Source organism: Leptonychotes weddellii, chromosome 2 (assembly GCF_054177405.1).
Source record: "Leptonychotes weddellii isolate Sample4059 chromosome 2, ASM5417740v2, whole genome shotgun sequence".
Taxonomy (NCBI): domain Eukaryota; kingdom Metazoa; phylum Chordata; class Mammalia; order Carnivora; family Phocidae; genus Leptonychotes; species Leptonychotes weddellii.
In genome coordinates, this window is record NC_138370.1 from 17507535 (window position 1) to 17519294 (window position 11760).

Genomic DNA, 11760 nt, shown 5'->3' on the forward strand with positions numbered 1-11760 from the left:
CATATCGTTCCAATTTTCACCATTCTACTGAAGATCAATGTGCAAGCCAATCTGTGGCTTTAGCCATGTTCTGAATTCTGTTGGGTGGGGGATGTGGGTAAAACACCTAAGACACAAAGTGCTACTCTCCTATAATTTGCCAGCAAATGGCAGAACCTTGATAAGTTTGCCTGCTTGCCTGCAGTTTTACAAAAATTTTAAAATAACTACTATAATAATTCAGGATAAGTTCTAGATTTTAATTATTTGGTGATACATATGAAATATTTTTGATAATTAAATATTTAGTTCATAAAAGCAGCCAGTATTTGTGCTTCCAATAAAATTTAGAATATCAAAGTATGAATTACAGATTTTTTTTTTTAAGATTTTATTTATTTTTTGAGAGAGAGAATGAGAGACAGAGAGCACGAGAGGGAAGAGGGTCAGAAGGAGAAGCAGACCCCCTGCCGAGCAGGGAGCCCGATGCGGAACTCGATCCCGGGACTCCAGGATCATGACCTGAGCCGAAGGCAGTCGCTTAACCAACTGAGCCACCCAGGCACCCCTGAATTACAGATTTTAATTTTACTCCCCAGATAGGATGTATTCACTTTGATTAAGCCTGTGTTATAAACCACTTGAATCAAAATTCTTATCTGACTTTGATGATGATCAAGCAATCACCAGGGCTGGCAGATCAGAGGAGAACAGGACAGGCATATGCGACTATACATGTACACAGCACGGGACCAAAAGGTCACTCAGACTGGCTTCTTTACTAGGAGGACATAAAATCCTAATATGATCCATTTATTTGGATAGGACTCAGTATGGAGAAAGCCGTCTGACAACAAAAGTTGTACTGATCTCCTTTCAGCACAAACCCTAGTCCAAAAGCTGCCTATGATTGCCCATAGGACTCCATCATTAAGTCTGATGGTAGTAACAGCTTCAAAACCTGTCTTAATCTCTTGGGGATGATAAATGAATGCGCTTGTACATATACGGAGAATTACAAGTCACCTTTCATCTTTAGAGTATTAAGAATAAAATTAAAGTACAGTCGACCCTTGAAAAATGCAGGAGTTAGGGGCACCAAACCCTGTGCAGTTGAAAATCCGTGTATAACTTAATTACCACAAAACTTAACTACCAATAGCCTCCTGTTAACAGAAAGCCCTACCAATAACCTGAAAGTTGATTAACAATTATTTTGTATGTTATATGTATTCTATCCTGGATTCTTACAATAAAGTAAGCTAAAGAAAAGACAACATTTGGGGCGCCTGGGGGGCTCAGCTGTTAAGCATCTGCCTTTGGCTCGAGTCATGATCCCAGGGTCTTAGGATCGAGCCCCATGTTGGGCTCCCTGCTCCGTGGGAAGCCTACTTCTCCCTCTCCCACTCCCCCTGCTTGTGTTCCCTCTCTGGCTGTGTCTCTCTCTGTCTAATAAATAAATAAAATCTTTAATAAAAAAAAAAGACAATGTTTTAAGAAAATCATAAGAGAAAATACATTTACAGTACTGTATTTATAGAAAAAAAAAAATCTGCGTATAAGTGGACCCGCACAGTGCAAACCTCTGTTGTTCAAAGGTCAACTGCAGTTGGAAGAAGTTTAGATGATCCTATTTGAATGTAACTAATTTTAACAGGCTGGAGCTAGCTTAAACTGGACATAACCTATGATAGCCTTTCTGACCTGATGAGAAACCGGTTAGGAAAAATCCATTTTGAATTGTTCCAAGCAATTGAATAATCCATTATAACCCTTCCAGAGAAAGAGATCATCCAAATATCTCATCTAGTCAATATTTACATATCAATTAGATAGATACCATCCTTATCAGAGAGCAGAAAAAAATGGAATTATTTGAAATTTTTATATACACTTTCTGTATTCTAAATTCTGGAGCTGGAGTATTAAATGAATAAAAGGTAACCTAGTGAATGCAGACAAAGCAAAAAACTTGGATTCTACTTTCCAATTTGGAAAATTAACTCTTTGATGAACAAACACTTACTACGCTAATCAATTAAATGATACAGCACTAAATTTCCACATTTTATTTTGCTTATATAATCTATCAATACATCAAAGCATTAAGGAGCAAAGGGTTACTTAAAAAGGAAGACGAAAAACATGTCTAGAAAATCCTGTTTAGTACACAAATGACTAGGCATTTTCCTTAATGCTAGATAGACAACGCCATAAATAAAACTTGTTTGATTTTTTTAAACACATTTTTCTCCAATACAAGTGTGTTTACACTAAAACAAAGTAAAGTTACTCAAATTCTTAGTGTTTGGAACAACAATTACAGGAGATCAGTGAGAACTAACAGCCTCCAGTTTAAACTTGCCCATCAAGTTTAAATAAAAGAATAAAATCTCTAGTGTATTGTAAGTTTGGTCCATTTCCTATGTAAGTTAAATATTACATCATGGGTAAAAAAAGTACTAATTAGATCATATTACTAAGGTTTATACATCTTAAAAGTGGAATAAAATAAACAAGAATTAAAATAGCAAAAGCTGTGACCATGTAGAAATATCCATTGAAAAACTTCTACACTTCATGAGCAAGTTAAAAAAGATTTCATGGTTTTCTAGTGGTTTGTGTTTTTTTTTTAATGGCTATTTCAATCCACCACTCTCCAAATCTCTATCGTGGTTACTCTACAAATTTCTATTATCTTGCTCTCAGAAGATGACATCACCTTCTATTTCACAGCAAAAATAGAAATCATCAGGCAAGAACTCCTTCAACTACTTGCCACTAAAAATGTATAATCTCTGTGTCCCCATCCCTTCTTCCCATTACACTATTTCTGGCATTGTTCCTATTATCTAAGATTAAAATCTTCCCTTGTGCTTTAACTTTCATTTCCCATCTGTACATTGGTTCTTGGCAAATCAATTATCACCTCTCCTTCCTTTGGTTTAGTGTTCCTCTTCTGTCCTTCAACATTTAAACACATTTAAGGGTCTTCCTCTAAAAAAAAAAAAAAAATCAATTCTATGTTCCTTAAGCTACTGCCCTAGCTTCTCCCTTTCATGGCCAAATTTATAAAAGTGTTGTCAACTCTGACTCATCTTGTCCACATCACCTTTTCTTTATCTTTATTCTCAGCTTCTCCAACCATAATTTGATTTTCACCTCCAAAATCTCACCAAGATCATCCATGACCTCCTTATTGCTAAATCCAGTGACCACTTTCTATTGTTCATCTATGATGAACTCCTCTGGTACTGCTCATTGAAACTGACTACAGTACTTCTTGTCTGAAGTACTACCTTTTGTTGGCTTCCATGACTCTCCTGGCTTGACCAGTCTAGACATTACTTCTCAGCTTTTTGCAGGATTCCATTTTTCTGACAGTTTTTTAAATCACTGATGCTCACCAGGACTCCTTCCTTAGGTGCTTTTCTCTTCATGTTCTATATATTCTGAACAATGTCATCCATTCTTTTTTTTTTTTTTTCCTTTTTTAATTGTTATGTTAATCCCCATACATTACATCATTAGTTTTAGATGTAGTGTTCCATGATTCATTGTTTGTGCATAACACCCAGTGCTCCATGCAGAACGTGCCCTCTTTAACACCCATCACCAGGCTAACCCATCCTCCCTCCCTCCCCTCTAGAACCCTCAGTTTGTTTTTCAGAGTCCATCGTCTCTCATGGTTCGTCTACCCCTCCGATTTCCCCCCTTCATTCTTCCCCTCCTGCTATCTTCTTTTTTTTTTTCTTAACATATATTGCATTTGTTTCATAGGTACAGATCTGAGATTCAACAGTCTTGCACAATTCACAGCACTTACCAGAGCACATACCCTCCCCAGTATCTATCACCCAGTCAGCCCTTGGTGATTTTCAAATCTATTGCTATAGCACAGATTTCTCTCCTAAGCCTTGACCAATGTATCCAACTGGAAGTTTCCCTTCAGCTGTCCAGAAGACACCTTGATCCATTTTAAAAACATCATTCAGCACACTCCCCCCAACCTTTTTTTCTCCTGAGGACCCGTCTCAGTGAACTGCTGCACAATCCACCCAGTGTCCCAAACAAAAACTTGAATATCATCCCAGATTCTTCCATCTCTCTCATCCCTAAAATCTAGTCAACTACCAATACTGTTGATCCTACCTCTTGAAGCTCTCTCCAATGCAGCAACTTCTCATTGCTTCACTGCTATTTCCCTAGTAAAGTTATAACCATTTCTTGTCTAAAGAAATATTGTGGGTAAAAACCGTTTGAGATGTATTTTTTTAATTAAAGAATATAGAGAATCATACCCTCTAACATTCTCATCTAAGAAGTAATCTTCTTACCTGGCCTCCTCCTTTTCAGCATTGCATCCCTCCCTCTACATTCCCTATCCAGTCAAAGTGATATTCCTAAAATGCAAATTTAATTATATCATCCTTGTGCCTAAACATCTGTCAATGCCTCTCTATTACTCCTAAGGTAAAGTTCAAATTCCTTGATAAGTCTTAGAAGGTCTTGTACTATCTGCCTCCTGACTACCTTCTAGCCTAAAGTCTGTCTGATCACTCCTGCCTCAAATTCTCTGCTATACATCCACACTGATCTTTCAATTCTGGAAACACGCTATGCTTGTTCCCACACATGTTATTTCCTCCTGGAACACATTTCTTCACCCACTTTGCCTCCCTGTTTCCCTAATAATTCCTACCTCTCTGTTAAATTTCAATTTAGACTTAACTTCCCCCAGGAAGCCACACTTAATGTCCCAAGCCTGGGTTTTATCTCCTTCCTATACGATCCCATAGTATACTCTATTTTTCCCATCACATCACTTTAGCATATTGCATTATAATTATTCTGTATCCTCACTAGACTGTAAGCTACAAAAGGACATGAATTTTATTTCATCCACCACTATATCTCTAGTACCTACTACACTTCAATAAACATTCTTGAGTAAAGTATTTGAATGAATAAATGGATGAGTGGAAAGATGGATAAATTGTTTCTAAATGGGACATGAGATGGAAATCTTGATCTTATGGCTCTGAACCTGAAAGTAACTGCTTAATACATGAATCTTAAAAAATATTAATCATTTGGATAGAATTATGTACTCTAAGATAAATGATCTCCCCTAATACTTTTCCAGGAACAGGAAAGGTAATACTCTTTAGCATTTTATGTATACTATTTAAAAGAGAAAGAAATGGAGGGGGAAGATATTAAAGGAGCCATTTAGTGACAGAACTGCTATGTTGATAGCAACTAAGAAACTTTTGGAAAACTGGTACGGGAATCTGGTAGTCAATAGTTTAGATATATAATTTTACATGAGCAACCACCTCAAAGTAAAATATTAAAGTATTTAATACTAAAAGATTAAGGACTCTAAAGAGAATGAATCTGTTGTCTTCTCATATAGAGAGAAGAAAACAAAAATGTATGCATTCTGCATCTACTATCTAATGAAATTGCAATTAGTTACTGAATTCAAATATACTACTAATGCTATGACTCAGTGTCCAGTCATTAATCCTCAAAGATAACACAAAGAAGTAATACACCCATTATTTTCCCTTGCATTAATTTTCTAATCTCTAAGGTCAAATGCAAATTTGCATGGATGAGGTGATTTTGTGAAAGCAAGCTCTTTAAAGAACTGTAATAATAAAATATTGTAACTTATTTCAGGATTTAGAATTCATTCATTCAGTCATCAAATAAGAATTTATTAAAATCTTATGAGCTACAAAATTTATGTGCTATATGGAGGAGGAATGAAACCTCCCTCAAAGAAGCTTCAAAAATTTAGGGTTAATATAACTGTTTTAATAATCTCAAATATATTCTTTAATCTTTAGGCAGAAAATGGCATCCATTTCCAAAAATTATTAAAGATAAATTATATATTCAATCAGTAAGAGGAAAGCTACATTTTACTTTACTTAGTATTCATAAACAGTCCAGCCCCAAATTGTATAAACAGAATTACATGTCAGAATATGAGAATCAACTAGGAAGTCACATTAAACCCAAATACTATTTACCTGAATTCCAATTCAAAATACAACTCAATGTTATATTTTTTTAAAGTAGAGATTATGTAGATCAAGGGAAAAAACCTGTATACACCTTCATTCAAACTGACTGCTGTGCATTATTTGACAATTTCCAAGTCTTAGAAGAGAATTACAGATGAAGATTTTTTAATTTAAGTTCAAAGTCATGACAGCTTCATTTCCTGATTCCCACTGTGGATCTGAATAAAAAGACATCCATAAAATGTTGTAAGTATCTTTCACTGCAACCCAGACAAAAAGTATTGCACTTCTATAACTCCTGGTTTGGTATAACCAGAAAGAGGATATATTTTTTTTTCCAAATTCATCCAAATTTTATTCTGTGATTTACTTAGAAAAAAAAATCTACACTCAAATCACTGTATGTGAATCTATAACATGGTCAGGCCACTAGAAGAAATGTGCGTGGAATCTGATGGATTTGACACTGAGTGATTCAGAAAGCAAAAAGCGGGGATCACCCACCTTGTGTAGCCTCCTCTACAAAATGTTCTTCTACACAAAATTAACCGATCCTTCCCTCACTCTATAAAAAGTGAGGATCTTCTCCATTTATACATCCATCAAAGTCTTCGATATTCTGGGAAAGAATAAGCATAACTTCCTGTTTCAAAATGTGCTGCCTTAAAAAGAGGTTGGAATAGATATACAGTGAAAGAAATAAAAAATGCTTGATTATTGGCAATTATTATAGAACTATACCAAAGAGATACAAATACTGTTCTCTTTTCCACTTGAGAGTAAAACTATGTGCAAGTCATAAAATAGATGTGTTCTGTACAATGAGTAAAATATGGATTAAAGTGTATTAAGCAACCTAAGTTTTTTTTTTTTGAACCTGAAACAAAAAGACAGTCCTAGAACAAAATTTTTCCCACTAATAAAAATAATGTTTTAAGGCTAAAATTGTAGGGTTCAAAACAGAATCTTGTCACCATCTCTTTACAATATTAATAAAGTTCAAGGCCATGTCTACTGAAAAATTTTGGCAAGCCAAACTTGCACAATTAAAATAAATACAGTGTCACATGACTGGTCTCCCAAAGCCTGGAATTTTGACCTTGACCGAAGTCTTCTGACTCCTAATGCTATAAATAACCAGCATTTAGCTGAACAAAATATTAAACTATTAATTCTCACAGAATGTGGTTGTGCCTTTTCAGTGCATATGTCCCGTGCAAATGTTTAGCATGGGCTTATTCATTTGACAAATATTTATTGTGTGTCTACCAGGGCTAGGTCCCATATCAAGCAATGAAGATATAAAGGAGACCACGACCAACACAATGCCTCTCCTTAAAGAGCTAAAAAAAAGCAGAGAAGACAAAAAATAATTGCAAAAAGTCATCATCTAGTAGTATAGGATAAACAGGGGCATTTTAATATCTAGAGAGTAAGGGAAAGCCTCCTGGAGGAAGTTGAGAGGCAACGTCTTAAAAACAAAAATCTTCAAGGCTATGGTAATAGAACTGTATATCTGTAAGCTACTGCTATTCATGCCTATCAGTTAAATTCTATAGTCTCATAACATGTACAGGTTAATTTATTGCTAGGCTTATGTTTAGCATAACATGCTGCTTAAAAGAAGTTTTATAAATCAAAGGTTCTTATAGTTTTAAACCACAAAAGGAATAATTTCTACCAGTTCAGGAAAATCAAATGAGCATAATGAGTAAAGTGGCAAAACAGCTTTAAATATTTCTGAAAAATGGCAGACTGACCTCATCAGTTTCTTTCCATCTCTTTCTCTCTTAACCACATTAAAATCACAGTAAAAGAAATTTTTTTAAAAGATAGAAACATATAAGAACTAAGAAAGAGAAAAAGGAAAGGAGACTAAAACAATCAAAAGAATTCATCAAATTTTTATAAAATGGAGATGGATGAATGATAATTGACCTAGGCGGGCAGAGGCAATACCTGAGTACTGAGGCGGAGGAAACCAAATGGAAGTGAGCTGACTGGAGATACAGACCCCAGAAAGGTTAAGACCTTGGGAATTCAAGGAGTTGTGAACCTGCATCTAGATTACAGCTCCTCCAACCTCTCCTATTCTTTGGAGAAACTCCGTGACACCAGAGAAAAGGACTTAGAAAACACTGACATTTGGGGGCGCTTGGGTGGCTCAACTGGTTAAGCATCTGACTCTTGATTTCAGTTCAGGTAATGATCTCAGGGTTGTGAGACTGAGATGGGCTGCTTTGGGCTCCATGCTGGGCGTGAAGCCTGCTTAAGATTCTCTCTCTGTGTCTTCCTCTGCCGCTCCCCCCTCCCTCTCTAAAACAAAACAAAAGAAAACAAACTAAAAAAAAAAAAAAAAACCCACTGACATTTGGATGCCACTCTATTAAAAAGCCCAGATCACCAAATGAAAAGCCATTCTCATGTACAAATAGCTTCTGAGCAGCTCTCAAATATAGAAGGCAACAACCACAGATACGTGAGGAAAACTTTCAAAATGAAAGTGAGAGCTTAGAAAATCAAACAGGAATAAAAATTAACCTGGAAGAAACAACACAATGCATGAAGTGGAAGATAATGAAAAAACAAAACAAAACTATGATTAATATCCTTATAGTAAAAAGAGAAATTTAGCAGCCATAAAACAAAAACAGAAGGCTATACCACAGGAACATCAGAGAACAAAAAATAGTTTTGGGTTAAAAAATTAGGATAGCTGAAATAAAACTTTCAATAGGACAGCTGGAAGATAAAGTCAAAGATATCTCCCATAAAAACAAGCAAACAAGCAAGATCAAAAAGTTAGAATAGAAGATTAGAATTAGATTAGGATCTGTCAGGAGGCATAACTTCAGACTAAGAGGTTCCAGAAAAAGAAAACAAGAGAGAATGGAGAAAGGGAAATTGTCAAAGAAATAATACAAGAAGAGCATACAGAACTTTGAAACATGAATTTCTATATTGAAAGGATCCTCAAGTTCCTAGCACAATAAATAAAAAAATGCCCACATAAAGCTCTTTATTATGAGTTTCAAATATCAGGGTAAAAAGAGATTATAAAAGTTTTCAGGGCACCTGGGTGGCTCAGTCAGTTAAGCGTCTGCCTTCAGCTCAGGTAATGATCCCAGGGTTATGGGATCGAGTCCTGCATCAGGCTCCTTGCTCGGCGGGGAGTCTGCTTCTCCCTCTACCCTTCCCCACTGTTCGTGATCTCTCAATTCTAACTATTCAAAATGTATTAATTCATTTAATTTTCATAACTATGAGGAAGACACTATTAAGTGTGGTCTTTTAAAAACTACATACTATCTCTCAACTTTAAAAGTAAAATTAATTTTAGGGGCATCTGGGTGGCTCAGTTGGTTGAGCATCTGCTTTTGGCTCAGGTCATGATCTCAGGGTCCTGGGATTGAGCCCCAAGTGGGGCTCCCCGCTCAGCAGGGAGTTTGCATCTCCCTCTGCCCCCCACCCCAGGCATGTGTGTGTGTGCGCTCTCTCTCTCAAATAAAATAAATGAAATCTTAAAAAAAAAAAAAAGTAAAATTAATTTAAAAAAAAGAAGAAAATACTGTTTTAATGCTCTCTACCTTCCTAATCTGTTCCCAGATCAACTATGGTTGATGAAAAATTCTGTCTTGGTCAATGGGGACACAAGTTTAATGTATGGGGGGGTGGGGAGAAGAGGAGTGGGAGATGAAAGTTGAGGGTATTTGCTGCTAGCATTTTAAGTATTCATTGTATAGAAGTACTTTATCCTATGTATTTATAATTTGCAGCTAGAAAGTCCATAGCACAGTAGATTCCCTGATTTAAATGCATCAACGACCTCCACCAAAAGAACTGATGCACTCACCTCAGACCACCAATATGTATTTGGGCAAAGAATAAAGAATCTATACATTTCATTAAAGTTAAAAACAGAATAGCTACCTCTTTCCTAAATTACTGTCATCTAAGCCCTTCACACTCTTTAGTCTTGCAAAGAAAATTTCCCTAAGTGACTCCTAGTCATTTACATAACTATTTATTAAATACAACGATATGACAAAAGCATCTTGCCCCACTCACTCTTATCCTCATCTTTACCTTACATTATCAGTTGCATAATGATACTTGAACATTTCCACTTGATCTTCTGTAGGAGTTAGCCTCATTCAGTTTCCTATTTGTGCTGTCCTATCCATCTTCTCACTTATTTTCCTTACTTAAGAGTTTCTGATTTGGGGGTGGGGTGGGACGGGGTATATTCTTTTGAATAGATTTTTTGTTTTTTCCGTTTCCAATCTGGGGATATCTTCATTCTTCCTGACCTATAATAAGGAAGTTATACAGTTTTGGCATTTATTCCCTTGGCACTAATAAAGTGTTATGCAATAATGTCGTTGCTTTTGAGACCTCAGACCACTGCTTCAGAACTCATCCTACTGCACTGGACCGCCTGGATCATTTGCTGTTACCTGGTCCAGCCCGGGCGTTCCTATCTCTCACATACCCAGGCCTCCACTTTCTGCCTGTTATACTCTTGACTTCTTTGTAGTCGTTTTGTTTTGTTTTGTCTTGGTTTGGGGTTTTGGTTAATAGGTGGTACCTGCAGCAACCTCTGAGGTCCTGATGCATCAATGACAGCATCATCTATGTCTTCCCAACAGCTGGGTGAACACACCCTGGACTGCCTGGACTGCCTGGCCTACGTCTCGGTCTCGGTCTCCCGGGAGGTACCCATCTGCGGCCGCAGACCTCACACTGCGAGAACCTCCAATGTCCGGCGTCACGGTGGCCCACAGTCCCAAGCGCACCCAGCAGGACTGTCGCACCCTCCCTCCCGGCGCTCAGGTGGAACACCTTGGCGGCCCTACCCTCGGGCGTCACCTGCGGGCCAGTCCCAGCGCGCGCACGCGCTCACGCACCTACCGTTTCCTTGGCAGCCGCAACCGGGATGGGAAGCAGCCCCCGGCCGCGGGGCGGGTCCTCCGGCTCTGCGGCCGAGCTCTCCGAGGGGCGCCCCAGGGCGGGTGCCCACGCGGAGTCGGCCCGAGGGTCTCCATACAGCTGGTAGCACACAAGGCCGACCAGACCCCCGCCGGCCGCTGCCGCGATGCTCAGCTCCCCCCAGCGCCTCCGCCGCCTCCAAGCCGCCTCAGCCACAGCCCCCTCTTCCTCCTCCCGGCAGGAGAAGGGCCGGCCAGGCGGGCCCGCGGCTACCCCCGCAGGCCGCCCCCACCGCCCAGGAAAGGGATGGTGAGGGCAGAGCGGAGGCGGGAGCCGAGGCGGCGGCCACAGGAGCCTCCGCAGTGCAGCCATTGCGGGAGCTGCCCGCAGCAGACCTAAGAGGCGGCGGGGAGGCGGGGGGGGCAACGAAACCTCGCGAGAAGTCGGTGTGCGGAGGTTCGATGCTGTCTGAGGGCGAGCCCTTCAAACGTGCGGCCTGGGGTACCCTGTAGCCGGCCTTCAGCTGGGGCGACCGGGGGTGTCGGGCCGGGAGATCCTGGGGAAGGGGGCGGATCCCGGCTGCTCCTCCGCCCGGCACTCCTGTCTCAACGCCGCAGTCATAAATAACTGCGCCTGCCCGGGCCGCACCTGACTGCGCCAGAACTCAGCACCGCAGGGTACAGCCAAGTCAGCAGAACTTCAAAGAGCCCTGGTGTGCGGGGGTGTCCAGGCGTCCGTCCGCAAACTTGGCCCATCGACTTCGCTTTGCTGGGTGGGTTCTGAATCATTGGTAGTGCTCCTCTAAGAAAGTCAC

The 11760-nt window shown here is 39.3% G+C and overlaps 1 protein-coding gene across 3 annotated transcripts in view; it reads right to left on the bottom strand.

Moving 5' to 3' along the window:
• Positions 1–11529, bottom strand: part of MICU3 (mitochondrial calcium uptake 3) — a 101116-nt gene extending 89587 nt beyond the window's left edge. The window contains exon 1 of one of the 3 annotated variants that reach the window (XM_081808109.1): positions 10929–11529. In XM_081808109.1, coding sequence (XP_081664235.1) covers positions 10929–11318 — 390 coding nt within the window. In that variant the 5' untranslated portion in view covers positions 11319–11529. Of the gene's footprint in view, positions 1–2908; positions 3429–10928 lie in introns of those variants that run through there. The other 2 variants (XM_081808101.1, XM_081808120.1) reach the window with 2 other exon arrangements.
• Between the last annotated feature and the right edge of the window lie 231 nt (positions 11530–11760).